Source organism: Halichoerus grypus, chromosome 3, assembly GCF_964656455.1.
Source record: "Halichoerus grypus chromosome 3, mHalGry1.hap1.1, whole genome shotgun sequence".
NCBI classification, from domain to species: domain Eukaryota; kingdom Metazoa; phylum Chordata; class Mammalia; order Carnivora; family Phocidae; genus Halichoerus; species Halichoerus grypus.
In genome coordinates this window covers 39,682,264-39,703,029 of record NC_135714.1, presented here as the reverse complement: position 1 = coordinate 39,703,029, position 20,766 = coordinate 39,682,264, and the positions used below count along the sequence as shown (strand labels likewise).

The 20,766-nt window shown below is 39.0% G+C and overlaps 1 protein-coding gene across 2 annotated transcripts in view; it reads left to right on the top strand.

The window, feature by feature from the left end:
* The window catches only part of TEC (tec protein tyrosine kinase), a 137,846-nt gene that overhangs the window by 108,457 nt on the left and 8,623 nt on the right, over positions 1-20,766 (top strand). For both annotated transcript variants that reach the window (XM_036093000.2, XM_078068581.1), the window contains 7 exons: positions 2,303-2,368; positions 9,769-9,823; positions 12,134-12,213; positions 13,470-13,603; positions 18,785-18,859; positions 19,616-19,787; positions 19,908-20,124. In XM_036093000.2, the coding sequence (XP_035948893.1) occupies positions 2,303-2,368; positions 9,769-9,823; positions 12,134-12,213; positions 13,470-13,603; positions 18,785-18,859; positions 19,616-19,787; positions 19,908-20,124 (799 nt within the window). The remainder of the gene's footprint in view (positions 1-2,302; positions 2,369-9,768; positions 9,824-12,133; positions 12,214-13,469; positions 13,604-18,784; positions 18,860-19,615; positions 19,788-19,907; positions 20,125-20,766) is intronic.

The following is a 20,766-nucleotide window of genomic DNA, read 5'->3' as shown; positions in this document are numbered from 1 at the left end:
CCAGCCATACGCACCATGTGGATTTCCCAGCCATACTGTCCACATCGCTCGCAGAAGCCACTCCCCAACTTGGCCACTCCTTGGACTTGGGCTAGAAGGAGTTGCACGTAACCAGCATAATTTGCTTTTCAGAGTATAAGGTGGAAAGGTCTGTGTTGGCCTTAGCAATGGACAGAGAATTTTGGGGTCCTAGTTATCCAGGTGATGGTCTAGAAGAGGGCTGAGGAAACACGGACTTTAGCATGCTCTTGAAAGTGTGAGGTCATGGCAGGGGCCCCTCTGGTCTAAGGATGGTACCAATTACATAATTCCATTTTCCCCTGATTAGCTCTAAGATGTTTTTATGCAATTAAGATTAAAATAAGGTCCAGATATTGCATTTTGGCTTGGCTGATATGTCTCTTATTCTACAACAGTCCCCATCCTTCTTTTTTTTTTTTTCCAAGTTTGATTTATTGATGAAACCAGATCATTTACCCTACGAAATGAGCCATAATCTAGATTAACCTAATTGCTTTCACATGGTATCATTTAATATGTCTCCGTGTCCTATATTTCCTGTAAATTGTAGTCTAGAGGCTTGATCACATTAGAAATTGATATCTGGTTGTCCCACTTCTAATGATGTGAAGATTGCTCAGTGGTCCAGGTGATGATAAAGTTCTTCATCAGGGTTTCACCTAATGATTTTGGCATTCATTAGTGATTACTGCTTAGATCCATTATTTCATTAGGGATTGTAAAATGGTGATTTTCTAACTCTGCATTCTGTCTGTATTTATTAATTCTCTAGAGAAGAACTATCTCATCAATCAGTTCATTTGGTTTGTGCAGCAAAGGCAAGAGAAATGTTTGATTTTTTCCTTTTACCAATTTTCAGAATGATGGGTTGATGACTGAGCCTCCTCACCTTATCAGTGATAACAATGGTAACCAATAATTGTTTTAAGGGTTATTATGGATGCATATTGCAACCATTGTGGTCATTATTCTTTTTGATTGAATTGACCCATCTTAGGTCAGTGGTAGCTGGTTTGGGACCTCTTTAATCTTTCGTAGTTTCCTTGCTTTCTGGGTAAAATAAGACAGCTCAAGTTCATCTGGTATTTTTTCCTGGCCAAACCTTCAATGTGCCATTTTTCGAAGGAATGCTGGCTCCTTTTAGTAAGATAGTGTTTGGACAACAATTGGGGTGCTAGGATTCTAATTACTCCTAGAGTGTCTTTGTTTCTGGGCCTTTCTCGGTGCAGCAGAGCTACATATATGTACTTGTGTGTGTGTGTGTGTGTGTGTGTGTGTGTGTGTGTATTATGAGTTCCTACTAGTGTTTCAAATTCAAATTTAAGATTACAAGGATTTTACTGAATTTTTAAAATTTTATACACGTCTTTTATTTTACACTAAAATCTTGACTCCTACCAAGATTCTGCCTATTATGATTGCTTCCTTTTTTATTTAAAAAATTTTTAAGTTTCACTGAAGTATGATTGACAAATAAAAAATTACATATATTTAAGGTGTACATCATGATGTTTTGATGTATGTATGCATTTTGAAATGATTTCCAAATCAAATGAAAAGAGCCCTCATTTGACACAGTTTTCTTTTTGTTTGTGAGCTTTTGAGATTTTCTCTAGCAAACTTCAAGTATGAGGGCTTCTTCAATGGTAATGTGTGTAAGAGTCATCTGGGGTAAAACTGAAGTTTCCTTGGCTTCACATAGGCCTTCTCATTCAGTTCTTTTGGGGTATGATCCCAGAATTCACCTTTTTAGCAAGTGTCCCAGATGATGCTGCTGTAGAGGTCAGGGATTACCCTCTGTGAAACAGTACTCTACACGGACTGTTGGAGTATTGGCAAGATGGGTATTTTTATCTGACACTAACTTTTCTGAAATCGTGATTTCTTTCAAACATCCCAAGAAATTGTGAATTCAGGAGAAGCATCATGGAATATTAGGAAGGGCTCTGAACCTATCATATGGTCAGATTTTAAGTTCTGGCCCTGTTACTGGCTAGCTTTGGGACCTGGAGAAAGTCCTGAATCTTTCCAAGCCTTGGTTTCCCCACCAGGAAGTGGGGACAGTTGTGCCTGCCTACCTCAAGAATTTTAGGGAAGGTCAAATGAGGAAGTAGTTTGTGAAGCATCAGATGCTATAGATACATTGAATTATTGGGGTTGACTAGTTTTTCTTAAAGCTTTAGGTAATATAGTGCTTTAATATTTTCACAAAGGCAGTAATTTTTCTTTTAATAACCTCTCAGTAAAATAATTTCAGTTTACCTATTTTCCTTCTTTCCAGGAGTGAAGGTTATATCCCAAGTAATTATGTAACAGGAAAGAAATCAAACAACTTAGACCAATATGAGTAAGTAAATGACTATTTTATGAATGTGGAGAACCAAAAAATGTTTTCATTTTCCTAATTATGTAAGACATTTTGGAGATTAATGGGTATCTTTCATTAACTCAGTTGTCTAGAGTGGTAAAAGATGTTGTGAGAATTAGTTTCTATAGTACACATTACCTGAAAGTACTATGTATGAATGGAATAACACAGGCAAATTCAATTGAACTGATTGTAAATAAATCACAGCTTAGCTGACTTTGAAATACAGATTATTGTTCATTCATTCAAGAAATCAGAATACAGTTTCTAAGAGTGGCCTTTAAAAAAGCATGTTTGTGCGCTCCTGGGTGGCTCAGTCGGTTAAGCATTTCCCTTTGGCTCAGGTCATGATCCCAGGGTCCTGGGGTCAAGCCCCACATCAGGCTCCCTGCTCAATGGGGAGCCTGCTTCTCCCTTTCCTTCTGCCACTCCCCCTGCTTGTGCTCTCTCTCTCTGTCAAATAATTAAAATCTTTAAAAAAAAAAAAAAAAAGGTAAAAAAACATGTTTGTGGGGCACCTTGCTGAATCAGTCAGTAGAACATGTGACCCTTGATCTTGGCATTGTAAGTTTGAGCCCTGCATTGGGTATAGAGATTACTTAAAAACAAAATCTTAAAGTTTGTTTCTTTTTTCTAGCTATAATAGCAATATATGATTGCTGTTTTAAAATTGTTTGAAAATACGAAAAATGTTAATAAGAAAAATTACTCATAAATCAACTAGAGTTGACCTCTTAACATTAGCATTTCATTTCAATTTTTTTTTTACTATTTTTTAAGGAATAGAATCATGCTGTGTATGTGTTATATCCTCTTTATTCTACTTCACAGTGTATTGTGAGTGTGAGTTTTCCTCATACCATTAGATATTCTTCAAAAATATTTTCATAACTGCATTATATTTCATTCAGTCATAAATTCATCAAATATTTACTGAGAGCTTAGCATGTGTAAGGCACTGTGCTAGGCCTTAGTGGGTACAACCAGGCACGTGGCACACGGATGTACAATAATTTACATAACCATTTTCTTATTTGTATGGCATTGTGGTGTTTAGCATCTTTGCTGTATAATAATAACTGAGATAACCTCTTTCTGCTTATTGTCATAAACTAGATCTCTAAAAATTTATGGACTTGGCTAAAGGCTAGTTACGAACTTGTTAAGACTCCTAATTCATGCTGTCAAATTGCTTTCCAGAGAAGGCAATGGGTGTACTATTTTTATGCCCACTAGCAATGCGTGGCCAGGTTTTAATGAGAGGCTCATATATACCAGATAGACTTTTGTGATTATTCTGAGGTGGTCATTCTGAGGCTTCATTCACTTATTTAAAAGCACCACCACCATACATACCTCAATATCATAAAAGCCATCTATAAAAAACCCACAGCGAATATCATTCTCAATGGGGAAAAACTGAGAGCTTTCCCCCTAAGGTCAGGAACATGGCAGGGATGTCCACTATCACCACTGCTATTTAACATAGTACTAGAAGTCCTAGCCTCAGCAATCAGACAACAAAAAGAAATAAAAGGCATCTGAATCAACAAAGAAGAAGTCAAACTCTCACTCTTTGCAGATGATATGATATTTTATGTGGAAAACCCAAAAGACTCCACCCCAAAACTGCTAGAACTCATACAGGAATTCAGTAAAGTGGCAGGATATAAAATCAATGCACAGAAATCAGTGGCATTTCTATACACCAACAACAAGACAAGAAAGAGAAATTAAGGAGTCGATCCCATTTACAATTGCACCCCAAACCATAAGATACCTAGGAATAAATCTAACCAAAGAGGCAAAGGATCTATACTCAGAAAACTATAGAACGCTCATGAAAGAAATTGAGGAAGACACAAAGAGATGGGAAAACATTCCCTGCTCATAGATTGGAAGAACAAATATTGTGAAGATGTCAATGCTACCTAGAGCAATCTACACATTTAATGCAATCCCTATCAAAATACCATCCACTTTTTTCAAAGAAATGGAATAATCCTAAAATTTGTATGGAACCAGAAAAGACCCCGAATAGCCAGAGGAATGTTGAAAAAGAAAAGCAAAGCTGGTGGCATCACAATTCTGGACTTCAAGCTCTATTACAAAGCTGTAATCATCAAGACAGTATGGTACTAGCAAAAAACAGACACATAGATCAATAGAACAGAATAGAGAGCCCAGAAATGAACCCTCAACTCTATGGTCAACTAATCTTCGACAAAGCAGGAAAGAATGTCCAATGGAAAAAAGACAGTCTCTTCAACAAATGGTGTTGGGAAAATTGGACAGCCACATGCAGAAGAATGAAACTGGACCATTTCCTCACACCACACACAAAAATAGACTCAAAATGGATGAAAGACCTAAATGTGAGACAGGAATCCATCAAAATTCTTGAGGAGAACACAGGCAGCAACCTCTTTGACCTCAGCCGCAGCAACTTCTTTCTAGACACATTGCCAAAGGCAAGGGAAGCAAGGGCAAAAATGAACTCTATGGGGACTTCATCGAGATAAAAATCTTTTGCCCAGCAAAGGAAACAGTCAACAAAACCAAAAGACAACTGACAGAATGGAAAATATTTGCAAATGACATATCAAATAAAGGGCTATTATCCAAAATCTATAAATAACTTATCAAATTCAACACCCAAAGAACAAAAAATCCAATCAAGATATGGGCAGAAGGCATGAACAGACATTTCTGCAAAGAAGACATCCAGATGGCCAAAGTGTTCAACATTGCTCGGCATCAGGGAAATACTAATCAAAACCACAATGAGATACCACCTCACACCAGTCAGAATGGCTAAAATTAACAAGTCAGGAAACGACAGATGTTGGCGGGGATGCAGAGAAAGGGGAACCCTCCTACACTGTTTTTGGGAATGCAAGCTGGTGCAGCCACTCTGGAAAACAGTATGGAGGTTCCTCAAAAAGTTGAAAATAGAGATACCCTATGTCCCAGCAATTGCACTACTGGGTATTTACCCCAAAGATACAAAAGTAGTGATCCGAAGGGGTACGTGCACCCCAATGTTCGTAGCAGCAATGTCCACAATAGCCAAACTATGGAAAGAGCCTAGATGCCCATCAACAGATGAATGGATAAAGAAGACGTGGTGTATATATACAATGGAATGTTATGCAGCCATCAAAATATGAAATCTTGCCGTTTGCAATGATGTGGATGGAACTAGAAGGTATTATGCTAAGCAAAATAAGTCAATCAGAGATAGATAATTATCATATGATCTCGCTGATATGTGGAATTTGAGAAACAAGGCAGAGGATCATTGGAGAAGGGAGGGAAAAATGAAACAAGATGAAACCAGAGAGGGAAACAAACCATAAGAGACTCTTAATCTCAGGAAACAAACTGAGGGTTGCTGGAGTGGAGGTGGGTAGGAGGGATGGGGTGGCTGGGTGGTGGACATTGGGGAGGGTATGAGCTATGGTGAGTGCTGTGAACTGTGTAAGACTGATGAATCACAGACCTGTACACCTGAAACAATACATTAAATGTTAATAAAAAGAAAAAAGAAAAAAAAATAATAAAATAAAACACAACCACCACCACCACCAAGAAAAAGCTGTCTCCTCTGTCCATATCACTTTCTGTAATGTAAGTATCCCTTAAAATCTAGAAAAAGATTAATAGCACTCAGGGATGTGATTCCCTGAAAGTTGTTTTAGAAATAGGTAAGGGTATACAAAATATATAAAATAGTGTTTCTGTTCTTAAATAAATTTTAGGAAAATATAACAAAATCCTTAGAATTAGAGAAGGTGCTTAACAGTGAAAACTTGTACCCAATTTTAAAGTGATCTGACTGATACCTAACTGATGATTTGGGAAGGTCTGTGCTTGGAAACCAGATAATCCTTATCTAACTGTGAGAACTCCCCTGACTCATGGGACTACGAATAAGGATTTTATGAAGGCTATGATTCATTGCCATGAGGTTTTTGGATTTATCTTAGTTCGGAAATTTCCTCTCTTGTGAGGGACTCTCCTCCTCCTCTGTGTGACTCAGGGAATTTGCTGTGTATGGTCTCTGGCGTGGGAATCCCCCAGCCCTCGGCCCAGGCTCAGGAATTCCACATGGCATGGGCCATGCCTAGCTCAATGAGAAAGATGAAACCTCTTCTCCGTGTAGACCATCAGAATCCCCCTCTCCTCCCAGTCTTCCCAGGCCAAGATTTGTCTTGTTCTTTGCTACAGCCCATGCTGGAACACATCTTAAATGTCCCCAGGGTTAAAAAGCCTTTTGCCAGCTATTGAATCAAGAGTTCTCCTGCTGTTTGTTTGGGCCTAGGAGTCCCCGGCAACAGACTCTCCACAGGGCTGGACTCAGGATTGCCAGGCCTGAGGCTCCCAGAACTTGGTTCTGACCTCCACACCCAGGTAACACTTGGAGGCAGAGAGGGTCAAAGGAGCTGCTGCAGGAAAGAAAGTGGGATTGTGATATTGGTCAGGACATGTTCTTGATGGAAAGATGTTAAAGGAAGGAGGGGACCGACATGAAAGGGCCCTTAGAATGGGGCAAAGTCTAGGATAAGGCTTTTAAGTGGGTGGCTCAGGAGGAAAGGGTCAAATTAGAGAACCAGCAAAGATTTATAGCTGGTTGGTTGGTTGGTTTCTGTTTTTCCTCCATTTATACTGGTTGTCTTCCCTTGGTGATTTACTCAACCCATCTTCCCCAAGAAACTTGGCCAGCATCTGAACTTTCCAGAAAAGCCTGAGTATCCCCAAATCTCCTTTTCTTCTCTGTTCAGACACCACTATGAAGTCCTGCTCCTCTGGAGTGTTTTGAAATGACTAGCCAATCTGAAAACCTCATTCCCATCAGGTTTTGATAATCTAAAGACAGACTGACCAGTTACTTGCAAATCCCAGGCCATGCTTTTTAGATGTAGAGTGTGTTCCTTCATCCAGGGCAGCTAACTAACCTCCTATTCACAGAGGTGTGTCTGTGGCAGGCTAGGAGAGATGTCCGGGGGCTGGCATCTGCACCCGCGCTCCTGCTCACCATGGGGGCTCCTTCACGTTCGCCCATGTGTAGCGTTCTTCCTGCCAGGATGAGCGCGGCCGAGGCACCCCTGTCTTTCCTTTCTTGCCTAGTGAGAAGTACCACAGAAGAGGGAGGGAAGCCACAACGGACCATTGGGAAATACTCACCACGAATTGATTCATCTGTTTGTTCATCACCCCTTCCTCCTTCCCTTCCTTCAACATACTCTTAAAGGTCTGAGCTTACATCCTAGGGAGGGAAAATATCCTTTCTGGGGAATCTGCAAATGCTATAAAAATGACTGCTTAGGGCAGGATTTCAAAAAGCCTGCCTGCCCTTTGTGCCATGGATTCCTTTTCTTTCTTATTTCCTTTTTCCCTCCCCAGGAACTGTGAATATACTAGATGAGGGAAGAACCTCTTTCTCTCTCTCACTATCTTTAAGTTAATTTCCTCCTGAGGCAGCCTTACTGATTTCTTACATCTGAACGTGAGACTAAACCTCCAATGTTTACTTCTGCTGTGAAGATATGGGGTTGGGTCTTCGTTATTTATAAAAAGAATTTTTTTCCCTTAATCTTTCAGGTCCTGCTGGTTTATAATACACCGTGAGAGCTCCAGTTGCCTTTCCTTAATTAATTTTTATGACTTTTTCGGCATTCTGACAAATGTTTCTTGTTATCAGTGGAGAAGCTTAGGGACAGAATCCATTCTGTTCTCCTCATTTATTGTATCTCTCTATTTCATTCAGAAATTGATTGATTACAACTGCACTTTTGTCAAACTTGGTCTCAGTTCATAAAGGGGTGTCCTCAGCAATGAGATCTTAATGCCCATAATTCTGCTTAATCACCCCAGGCTCCAAATAAAATAGCAGTCATTGTATTGAGATTGTAGTTTGGCTGCTACAAGTACCTAAAAGAATCTAGACCCAAAAAAGATCTTGTTATTGTATTTTGGTCATTGTATTTTTCCCTTCCTCCATCAGAGAAGGCCTTTATGTTTGCTTGTCTCAGGGTGCTTGCTGGGTCAAAAGTAGGTGCCAGTTCTTTTATAGAAGACTGAACCAGTGGTAGGAAATTAAAATGTCCAGAGGGGCCAGTCTGGTTTCATAACGTTGTAAGCCTCAGGAAATATGACTGTGGTGGACGGTTCTCTGCTCACTAAAGGGCATCTAGAACAAACAGACCAAAACAAACAACAACAAAAAGTTTAAAACAGAAAGCCAAAGAAAACAGTTTGAGTTCATGTTCTTTGGCCAACTTACAATCTCATGAAAAGATTGGGCTGGGGAAGCAGGGAGAGGGCGGAGTATTTCTGAGGATGAGGTGGGAGATGGCAGTTTCCATCTTTCCTTGGGAAAGATTTCCCAAGGATTAAGAAGGGCACTGATCTGCAGGGGCTCGGGTTTGTTGTACAGCGTGGTGGCAGGACCTGGTGGGGGGGCAGGCGCTTCTGCGTGGCTATGGTGGAATCCCTACAGCAGAGCCTCAGGTGACCTCCAGGGGTTGTCTAGAAGACCCAGGAAGCCTACTCTTCTATTTTGCTCTGTTTCTTTGACACTTGGCACCTTTGTGAAATTCAATGGGGGAGCCTCCATAATGACCTGAGATGAAATCTACAGCCTATTGGTGGGATGGGGGCTTGGGGTAAGATTTAATTTGAATTAAATACAATAATGAAAGTTGGGTGATGTTTCCTACATGTTTGAATTTGTGGAGTAAACTTCATTTTTGCTATTATTACAATAGTGAAAATTTGGAAATGATTTTTATGTTAAATAATGAAGAATAGCTTCAATAAATTATGGTATGTCCATACCATGATGCACAGAACTAGATTGCTTTGCAAAGATGTCCGTCATATGCTGTTATATAAACAAATTCTGGTTATGATATAGCAGATATAGTTTGATCCCACTTTAATAAAAAATATGAATGTTGGCATATGTGCATATCATCATAAAAATGTGGGTCGAGGGGTGCCTGGGTGGCTCAGTCCTTAAGCATCTGCCTTCGGCTCAGGTCATGATCCCAGGGTACTGGGATCGAGTCCCGCACTGGGCTCCCTGCTCGGCGGGAAGCCTTCTCCCTCTCCCCCACTTGTGTTCCCTCTCTCATTGTGTCTTTCTCTGTCAAATGAATAAATAAAATCTTTAAAAGAATATGTGGGTAGAAAAAGTCTGAAAGTATATATATCCAAATGTTACTAGTGGTTGCCTGTATTATTGAGATTATGAGTAATGTCTTATTCCTATTAATTTTATTTGTTATTGATGGGCAGTATTACCTTAATCCTAAAAAGAATAAAAAATAATTTAAAACACCGGAGGCCTTAAAGGTTCTTCTTTTTCTGTTCAGGTGGTATTGCAGAAATACGAATAGAAGCAAAGCAGAGCAGCTCCTCAGAAGTGAAGTAAGTGTTTGTACTTGTTTTGTGTATTTGGTTTCAGCACAAATTAATTGTAACACATCTCTGAGAAGTGATTTCACATACCTGTTTCTAAAGCCTCAAAAATAGTGTGATATAAGTGTTTATTTTTAATCATGTAAAATTGAGGATCGGTATAGTATTAGTTTCCCGGGGCCGCCAAAACAAGATACCACACACCGAGTGGCTTAAGCAACAGAAATGTATTGTCGCATGGTTCTAGAGTTAGAGTTTGAAATCAGGATGCCCTCAGGGTTGGCTCCTTCTGACGGCTGTGAGGGAGGGGGAGGGATCTGTCCTGGGCTTCCTGCCTTTTTTTCCCTCCATGCACCTCTGTCTCTGTGTCCAGATTTCCCTTTCATATAAGGATTCCATCATTAGATTAGGGCCCAGGCTACTGATCTCATTTCAACTCGATTCCATCTGTAACTCTCAAGTAATTCTGAAGTACTGGGGGTTAGGACTCCAATGTATCTTTTGTGAGGGGGAGACAATTAAACCCATACTAATAGGTAAAGCTATGGGTAACACTTTCTTTACTTCCTTTCTCACTGATTTATTATCTGCTACCTTGATTTTAGTCCTTAAATGTGTTTTTCCTTTTTGTTTGAAGTTACTTTTTTAATTTTAAATTCAATTAGCCAACATACCATACATCATTAGTTTTTGAAGTTGCTTTTTAAAAATAATTTACATCAATATTACATGATATCTTTTACAAATGAAGGTTTAATAACTATTTAGTTGCCTTTAGAGATAAATGTGCCAAATAATAATACCTAATAAATGTACTAAAATTCTTACACTTTAAAAAGAAATAAAATGAAAGGATAAGATATAGTATAGGGGAAGCTGCAATGGACTGAGTAAGGAGACCTGAATCTAGTTGTGACTTTTCTCGTCTGTTTTGCCCACCTGTAAGATGAAGAGGTTGGGTTAGATGATGATCTGTATAATTCTCTGCATTTGTGATCTAGTTATTCTATTTAGTAATAGTTCTCAATTTTTTTTAAACCCATGTTTTCTCATTTTATCTCCTGCTTATTACCACCAGTCAAGGTTTTGTTGGACGCTTATTTCTATAGTTTATGTTGAGAGCAAAAGAAGGTGACTGCTTGATTCAAATGATATGTTACCACACCTACTCCCCGACATAATCCTTATATGCCTCGCTGGTGACCCCACAATGAAAGGCAGCTGTAGGTGAGTGGGTAGCTAGAAAACCTAGGGTCCAAATTTTGGCTCTGATACTCACTAGCTGTGTGATCTGGGGCAAGTTATCCCACCTCTTTGTGCCCCATTTCCCTACCTGTGAAATAAAGCAGGGTTAACAGTAGTACCTGTCTCATAGGACTGTTTTGAGGATTAAGTAAATCCACATATTAGAACCTACTAAAACAGAGTAAGCTCTCAATAAATATATGGTAGCTATTATCCTTTTTACTGAGCGGTGAACTATTATGATCATTGATTGTACCTAATTGTTTTTACCCAATTTATTTGTGGGGCTTTATTTAATTCATTGCCTTAATAATAAAATTTATTTTGGTTTTCAACTACTAAACACACTCTCATGTTAAAGCAATTTCAGAGCTGGAGACTGATGGTGGTGGTATTGGTGGAGAGGTATTGGAGGTTGCTAGCTTCTGTTTCTTGCTCTTTGGCTTAAAACCTGATAAGGACTTACCTTTTAGTCATTCTTTGTTTTATCTTTTGGTTTTCTCTGCTTGGTTTACTTGTGCTTCCATCACTCCTTCTGTGAACAATGATATTTAACATTGATTTCCAGGGGAATTAGGATTTTTAAAAAATGTTCTTATAAAGAGCACTGAGATATTTACAGGAAAAATGCTATGTGGATAGAAGATGATACTGAGTCAGGATTCAAAGCTTATAGCAAATATGAAAAATGTATGAAATGAAACCCAGTTATTAAGAAATACATTTTTCAGTAACTGTTTCCCCACATGTCCAGAACTTAAAGGAATTGCAACATCTTGTCTGTTGTTTCTGGAAGGGCCCTGAGAGATATCTTGCTGAAATGTCTCATGCTGGTGTGTGTGAAGATTTGTGATTGTGGGGAATTGGGAGAATACTTTCTTGAACTAATCTCATAGCACAGTAAAGTGAAGGGGAAAGTCATACAGTTGCATGCTGTTGGTAAGTTGTGCTTCTCCAAGGCAGATTTTCTAGGCAAGGAATAATCATGAAATTGTAAGATTGGTTTCCTGAATCTTCCCTATGGCATTGATACTTGTTATTGGATTGAAAAATTTTTCTTAACTTGGATTTTAGGATAAAGAAGGTGGTTTCATGGTAAGGGATTCCAGTCAAGCAGGCATGTACACAGTCTCCCTTTATACAAAGTTTGGAGGGTAAGTACTCAATCAATCATCTCTCCCTCTCTAAGAGTTTTTATATAGTTTGTATGGATTCCTAAATCTCAAAAAATATGCTGCATTTTAGCATTAAATAAGAAAATCTAAATTTGATTTCTAAAGTCTGTCCTATTTTTTATATTCATATTTCCTTATATCCATATTTCCTATACTTGGTAATTTTTCTTATGGTTTTCCATATATATACATATATATATATACACACACACACACATATATATACATATACATATATGTGTGTGTGTGTGTGTATATATATATATGTATATATATCTGTTGACAATGTCTATAGAAACTTTAGCAACATTGAAGAAATAATTATTGTGCATTGCGCTAAGCACTAAGGATATCACAGTGAACAAAGTAGGCACTGACCCTGCCTTCTGATAGCTTAGTGGGGGATTCAGACAAGCAAAGAGGCAGTTATGGTAGTACATGATGAGTAAGTCCTATGCTTGGAGAGAATGTGTGTATGTGTGGGGGGGTGGTACACAGCCCAGAGATATCCCAGTTCGTCACAAATGTAGTCTGGGGACATCTAGCCAGACCTGGTGGGTGATGAGGGCGGAAGTTGGAGGGAGGGGAAAGAGTGTTTCTGATTTAGGAAACTGCCTAGACCCAGAATTGAGTGAGGATATTGTGAGTTCCAGGAACTGACAAAAGCGTATTATAGCTGGAACGGGAGGGGTGGGGTGAGGGAGGAAAGCGAACCCTAAGAGATAAAAGTAGAGGTCAGCTCACATCAATGTCAAGGAGCTTTAAGAGCAGAGGGAGTTCTCTTGAAAGGATCTTTAGCAAGAGATGACTTGAGGAAATCTGTGTTCTAAGAAGATATTTAAAATAGAATTTGTACATTTTTTATAAGTCAGCTTATTCATTTTTAGAAGCATAAGTCTTCTAGATGTTTGCAAGTTTACATCAATAGCAGGGACAAAGAACAGTAGTCAGCTAATAACTATTTTAAGACTTTTAGCTGTTGGTAAATGGAATTGGTAAATCTTCTCTTTCATAATCTCATGCAAGGGCCAAGTATGTTATCAGTGACCACTTTAAAAACTTCCACCTATTATTGTGAAAGGCAAAGCTAAGAAGAACATGGGGAAAAAATAAAAGTTGTGCAGAGAATAGAAGGGGCTATATGTAGGGACCTGTGGTTGCCTGGTGGAAAACATCTTAAGAATGAAGTTACATTATTCCAACTTGGTGCTAACACATTTGGATTTTTGTTTCAGTGAGGGCTCGTCAGGTTTCAGGCATTATCATATAAAGGAAACAACAACATCCCCAAAGAAGTACTATCTGGCAGAAAAACATGCATTTGGTTCAATTCCTGAGATTATTGAATATCATAAGCACAATGCAGCAGGTAAGTGATCTATTAAAACATTTTTCAAATATAGAGTAGTGATTAAAATGATCAGACATTGTGATGGATTCTTCCTTGGGCAGTTTCAATTTATAGTTAATTATAGAATACGATTAATTTAAAATTATTGCATATTAAGGAAGTGATATATACAAAGAAAAAATAGAAATAATATTAAGTCTCATAAAAAGCTGTCTTGACCTTAGGACATGAGTTATTCTTGTTGCATATGATAAATGTTCACATTTCTGTGATTTATACCTGTGGTACTGACAAAGATTCTTTGCTTGACCAAGCTTTAGTCAGACTCCTGAACCATCTCCTAGACCCATTTGTGCACTTTCTTGTAAAATCCAGTTTTTAGCAAGAACCCTGCTAAGTCAGTTTAACCAGAAGTCCCACCTTAACATCTGATATCTGCTCACACACAGTATCTGATCAGATTTCTTATTTTCTACCAGGTGATGTCTGGTTACCCTGGCTTGTCTTCAGCAAGATCCTCTTAGATAGGTGTATCCCAGAACCCCCCACTCCCCAGCATTTCTCTTAGCAATTTTCCATCCACGGATTCCAACTCTGCTCTTTGTCTATAAATTCCCATTTGTCTGTGCTATATTTGGAGTTGAACCCAATCTCTCTTGAACTCTAAAATCCCATTGCTGTGGTCCCTATACCAAATCACAGTGGTCCTAAATAAAATCTGCCTTACCATCTTGAAAAGTGTCATTGAATAGTTTCCTTTCTTTAACTGTATGAAACTAAAACCCAAGATATGTCTATGTCAGAGATGTCGCAGAAGCTAGCAGACAAGCCCAGGGCTTAGGGCTCTGCTGTTGGCTTCCAAAGACTAGAGTAATCATGTCCTGGACAAGTTTTCCATCTTCCTGAATCTCTGCTATACTTACTACCAGAGTGGGAACAAACCAAACACCAAAACCAGAAACCATATTTATGCCCATGTTCTCAGATAATGATAGGAACAGTTATAGGGGTATAATTTAAATATCATAAGAATCACCCATTTAAAGTATACAGTTCATTGTCATTAGTATATTTAGAGTGGTGCCAAGTATCCTATAATCTAAGAACATTTTCATCATCCCCAAAAGAAACCTTGTACCCATCACCTATCACCCCTCGGCCCCCTTTCATCAGTCCAGCCCCTGGCAACCAGTAATCTACTTGCTGTCTCTATAGATTTGCCTGTTCTGGACATTTCATATAAATGGAATCATATAATATGTAGTCTGTTGTAACTGGCTTGAGTGACTTAACATAATGTTTCTGACATTTGTCCATATTGTAGCCTGTATAAGTGCTCCATTCCTTTTTATTGACAAATAATCCACTCTGTTAATTTTTTTTAATCCATTTTGTCATCATTCATCAGTTGGTAGACATCTGGGTTGTTTCCACATTTTGGCTGTTATGAATAATGCTGCTGTGAACATTTGTGTACAAGTTTTTGCATGGAAATATCTTTCATTTCTCTTGGTGACTTACCTAGGAGTGAATTTGCTGGGTTATATGTTAACTCTGTGTTTAACATGTGAAGAGCTACTTTCATATCAATTTATCCCCCAAAGAACTTTTTCTTATCTCTTATTCTGTTATTTTCTTTTGTAGTGTTCACATTCCCTTCTTTCTTTCTTTTGTGTGTATGTGTGTGTGTGTGTGTTCTTGTATAAATTTTATTCTTCACCATTATCTAAATTCACTCATCTAGCAAACATGACTTGAGTACCTGTTACATGCCAGGAACTGTGCCTGGCTCTAGGGAGGCTATGGTGGACTAGATAGTCATTGATCCTGTCTCTCTCAGATCTTTTACCGTCTGGTGGGGGAGACAGAGAAGTATATAACAATTTAAAGTTACTGTGAGATATGCTGTAATCGAAGAAACACAGAGTGCTATGTATGCCTATAGGAGAGATCTCTGCCTTTCTTCAAATCTAGTGCTGTAAGCAACTTACGTTGAAGTGTCTAACCTACCTCACTGATTTCCAGTGGTTGGTATTCCCAGTTGTTGGTATTTTATTTCATTTTTTCCCCAAATTTTTATTTAATTCTAGTTAGTTAACATACAGCATAATATTGGTTTCAGGAGTAGAATTAAGAGGTTCATCACTTACATACAACACCCAGTGTTCATCATAAGTGCCCTTCTTAATACCCATCACCCATGTAGCCCATCCCCCACCTCCTTCCATCAACCCTGTTTGTTCTCTATCGTTAAGAGCCTCTCTCTCTCTTTTTAAAAAAGTGTTACTTATTTTTCTAAGAGAGAGTGAGCGAGAGAGAGAGAGAGAGAGAGAGAGCATGAGCAGGGGAGGAGCAAAGAGAGAGGGGAGAAGCAGACTCCCCCTGAGCAGGGGGCCCGATGCGGGGCTGGATCCCGGGACTCCAGGATCATGACCCAAGCTGAAGGCAGGCACTCAACCAACTGAGGCACGCAGGCGCCCCCGTTAAGAGTCTCTTATGGTTTGTTTCCCTCTCTCTTTTTTCCTCCCTCCCATATGTTCATCTGTTTTGTTTCTTAAATTCCACAGATGAGTGAAATCATATAGTATTTGTCTTTCTCTGACTGACTTATTTCACTTAGCATAATACCCTCTAGCTCCATCCACATCATTGCAAATGGCAAGATTTCATTCTTTTTGATGGCTGGGTAGTATTCCATTGTGTATGTATGTGTGTGTGTGTGTACCTCTTCTTTATCCATTCATCAGTCGATGGACACTTGGGATCTTTCCATAGTTTGGCTATTTTTTTTAAAAGATTTTATTTATTATTTATTTGAGAGAGAGACAGACAGAGATAGTGAGAGAGAGCATGAGCAGGGAGGAGAGGGAGAAGCAGGCTCCCCACTGAGCAGGGAGCCCCATGTGGGACTCCATCCCAGAACCCTGGGATCATGACCTGAGCTGAAGGCAAATGCTTAACCAACTGAGCCACCCAGGTGCCCAAATTTGGATATTGTTGATAATGCTACTATAAACATTGGGGTGCATATATCCCTTTGAATCAGTATTTTTGTATCCTTTGGGTAAATACCTAGTAGTGCAATGGCTAGATTATAGGGTAGTTCTATTTTTAACTCTTGAGGAACCCTCATACTGTTTTCCAGAGTGGCTACACCAGCTTGCATTCCCACCAACAGTGTAAGAGGTTTCTCCTTTCTCCACATCCTCACCAACACCTGTTGTTTCCTGTGTTGTTAATTTTAGCCATTCTTACAGGTGTGAGGTGGTATCTCATTGTGGTTTTGGTTTGTATTTCCCTGATGCTGAGTGATGTTGAAGATTTTTTCATGTGTCTGTTAGCCATCTGGATGTCTTCTTTGGAAAAATATCTACTTATGTCTTCTGCCATTTCTTAACTGGATTAACATTAAATTAACTGGAATAATTTGTTTTTTGGGTTTTGAATTTGGTAAGTTCTTTATAAATTTTGGATACTAGCCCTTTATCTGATAAGACATTTGCAAATACCTTCTTCCATTCCATAGGTTACCTTTTAGTTTTATTGATTGTTTCCTTCGCTGTGCAGAAGGTTTTTATCTTGGGTGCTTGGGTGGCTCAGTCAGTTAAACGTCTGTCTTCAGCTCAGGTCATGACCCCAGGGTCCTGGGATCAAGTCCCGCATCGGGCTCCCTGCTCAGCGGAGAGCCTGCTTCTCCCTCTCCCTCTGCCTGTGGCTCCCCCTGCTTGTGCTCGCTTTCTCTCTCTGTGTCAAATAAATAAATAAAAATCTTTAACAAAAAAAGAAGATTTTTATCTTGATAAAGTCCCAATAGTTCGTTTTTGCTTTTGTTTCCCTTGCCTCCAGAGACATGTCTAGTAAGAAGTTGCTATGGCTGAGGTCAAAGAGGTTACTGCCTGTGTTCTTCTCTGGGATTTTGATGGTTTCCTATCTCATGTTTAGGTCTTTCATCCATTTTGAATTTATTTTTGTGTATGGTATGAGAAAGTGGTCCAGTTTTATTCCTCTGTTGCTGTCCAGTTTTCTGAACACTGCTTGTTGAAGAGACTGTCTTTTTTCCATTGAATATTTTTTCCTGCTTTGTCGAAGATAAGTTAACCTTATGGATCCATTTTTGGGTTTTCTATTCTGTTCCATTGATCTATGTGTCTGTTTTTGTGCCAGTTCCATACTGTCTTGATGATGACAGCTTTGTAGTATAGCTTGAAGTCTGGAATCATTATGTCTCCAGCTTTGCTTTTCTTTTTCAGCGTTGCTTTAGCTATTTGGGTCCCAGCTGTTGATATTTTAAAGCCCCATATTTATGCTAAGCTTACTAGTATTGAGTTATTCAAGGTGAATCACTTTAATTTTTAATAGACTAGTAATTCCCTTAATTCCCTTTCATAGTTCAGATCATATTGGAAAAGACCATGAAATAATAATTGATAATAGCTATTAGAAACCTTTTAACATTTTACTTATTGTTTTAAAGATTTTATTTATTATTTATTATTATTTATTTGAGAGAGAGAGAACCAGCAGTGGGGAGGGGCAGAGGGAGAGAGAGAGAGAAGCAGACTCTCTGCTGAGCAGGGAGCCTGATTTGGAGCTCGATCCTAGGACCCTGGGATCATGACCTTAGCCGAAGGCAGACGCTGAACCAACTGAGCCACCCAGGCGCCCCACCTTTTTTAACATTTTAAAAAATGTTTGAGAATATGCTAGCTCAGTGCTTGGTAAAGACTGTTGTATTGAAAAGGAAATGTTTGTTGAGTGAATAAAAACATATATATGTAAAAAAGTTTTTTATGTTCCATAAAAATTGTCAATTCAAAGAACAGGATCATCTTCTTCCTGCCTGCCTTCCTTTCTTTTTATTTTTTGTTAGCTATAGCAGAGTGCTGTATGTACACAGAGGATGAGCACTAAGTGGATAAATGAACGGCCTTTATACATGAGTGTCTGAGTTTAGCGCTTTCCCATGCAGAATGGGTGGCTCAGTCGTTAAGCGTCTGCCTTCGGCTCAGGTCATGATCCCAGGGTCCTGGGATTGAGCCCCGCATCGGGCTCCCTGCTCTGTGGGAAGCCTGCTTCTCCCCCTCCCACTCCCACTGCTTGTGTTCCCTCTCTCACTGTCTCTCTCTCTGTCAAATAAATAAGATCTTAAAAAAAAAAAAAAAGAATGAATTCAATTTCAATGCTTTCTCTGACTTCCAGGACTTGTCACAAGACTGCGGTACCCAGTTAGTACGAAGGAGAAGAATGCACCAACCACTGCAGGATTCAGCTATGGTAACTCATTTTGTAGTTGCATTGGCTAATTTTCCTTAGAAAAAGAAACCATTATCACAAGACCAATTCAGATGTTTAGAATTCCACACAGTAGAATTGTTTTTACAGTTGTATAGTATGGGGTTTTAGATGATTATCCTTGTAGCTATGGTAACCCTAGATTTTCTGTTTTCATCCTTATTCATAATTCAGCAGAAAACTTTCTCGGTGAAAAATAAGCATTACCATGTTATTTCTAAAATAAATCAAATCCTTTTCTGGTTCTCACCAGCTTGATTGGTTAATCACAGGAAAGTGAGGATGGAGGTAATAAAGAAGGCATCCAACTTGATTGTCTTTGTTCCTTCTAGCAAAAGCCTTTTAAACAGAGGATTAAATTCTTTACAACCTGATATATTTGGGGGTGGGGTACAACAAGCCGAGGGGGAAGAATGGTAAAGGAGTAAGTATTTGATCTAGTTTTTTTCTAAGTACTTTTTTTAAGGTCTATTATTATTAGTCTCTTATTCAGCATCTTCTTGCCTTCTGTTGTTCACTTTGGTTATATTATGATGGCTTAGAAGGGAGTACATCCTCCCCAGAGGCTGGAAAGCCACCTTTTGCAGTTTAGATAGGTTGCAAGTCTGTTCTATGTTTTAATGATAATTGTATTATCCTGTAACTTTGACATTGACTGGTTGTCGTTTCTCTGTTTGCCACTGATTCATGCTGTGTTCTCCTTATTAAATGTTATCACTTTCCCCCTCTGTCTCACAGAAAAATGGGAGATCAATCCTTCAGAGCTGACCTTTATGAGGGAACTGGGCAGCGGACTGTTCGGAGTGGTGAGGCTAGGCAAGTGGAGAGCTCAGTACAAAGTGGCAATCAAAGCTATTAGGGAAGGTGCCATGTGTGAGGAGGACTTTATAGAAGAAGCTAAAGTGATGATGTAAGTTACCGGTTCTTTCTGGTTCCTCTTTTTGCATTAAAAAGTAGCCTCTCATCAGCTAATAGCCCTGCGGGTTTCTTTTCCTATAGTAACTGTGTGTATGCATGACTTCCCTCCCAGGAAGCTGACACACCCGAAGCTAGTGCAGCTTTATGGTGTATGCACCCAGCAGAAGCCGATTTACATTGTTACCGAGTTCATGGAAAGGGGCTGTCTTCTGAATTTCCTCCGACAGAGACAAGGTCATTTTAGTAGAGATGTGCTGCTGAGCATGTGTCAAGATGTGTGTGAAGGGATGGAGTACCTGGAAAGAAACAGCTTCATCCACAGAGATCTGGTAATCCTAACCACCCGTATTCCCATTCAGTGGCCGAATTCCTTTGTAACACCGGGGCAGCAAATGGGCAATGATGTATTAATATCCAATTTCTGTTCTCAACGATGTTTCACCGTTATCTTTAAACCTGGTAAATTTAACTTGCCTCATAATTTTAACAGAAAAATCTTGATCAAATCTAACACATATAATACATAATTACATAAGCAATTGCATAAATAATATGTAACTACATAGGTCATTGTTTCTAAGCAACTTACCATATATTAACTATTTGATCTCCATAAGAATCTCATGTGATACCTAGTCACAACAGTCTTTCTGATCATTGTTGTTTGATAAGAAAATTAGCTTGAGAGAAGTGAAATGACTTACCCAAGGTGATAAATGGGGAAGTTAAGGGTTGACTCCTCCTTTTACTAAATCCTAAACTCTTTTCCACCTCACACAATGTAAGCAGAAGCCATAACAGAAATCCTTGGTTTATTTTCCTGATTTCTGAAGTCACTGGGAAAACATGGAGGCCCAGGTTAACTCCTGAAAATACTAGAAAAAGGAATCTATTATTGGTTCTAAAGTATTGTGATGAAGACACTTCTTAATTTTTCCCCTCCCCTGACTCTGTCTCCCTATCTCCTCTAT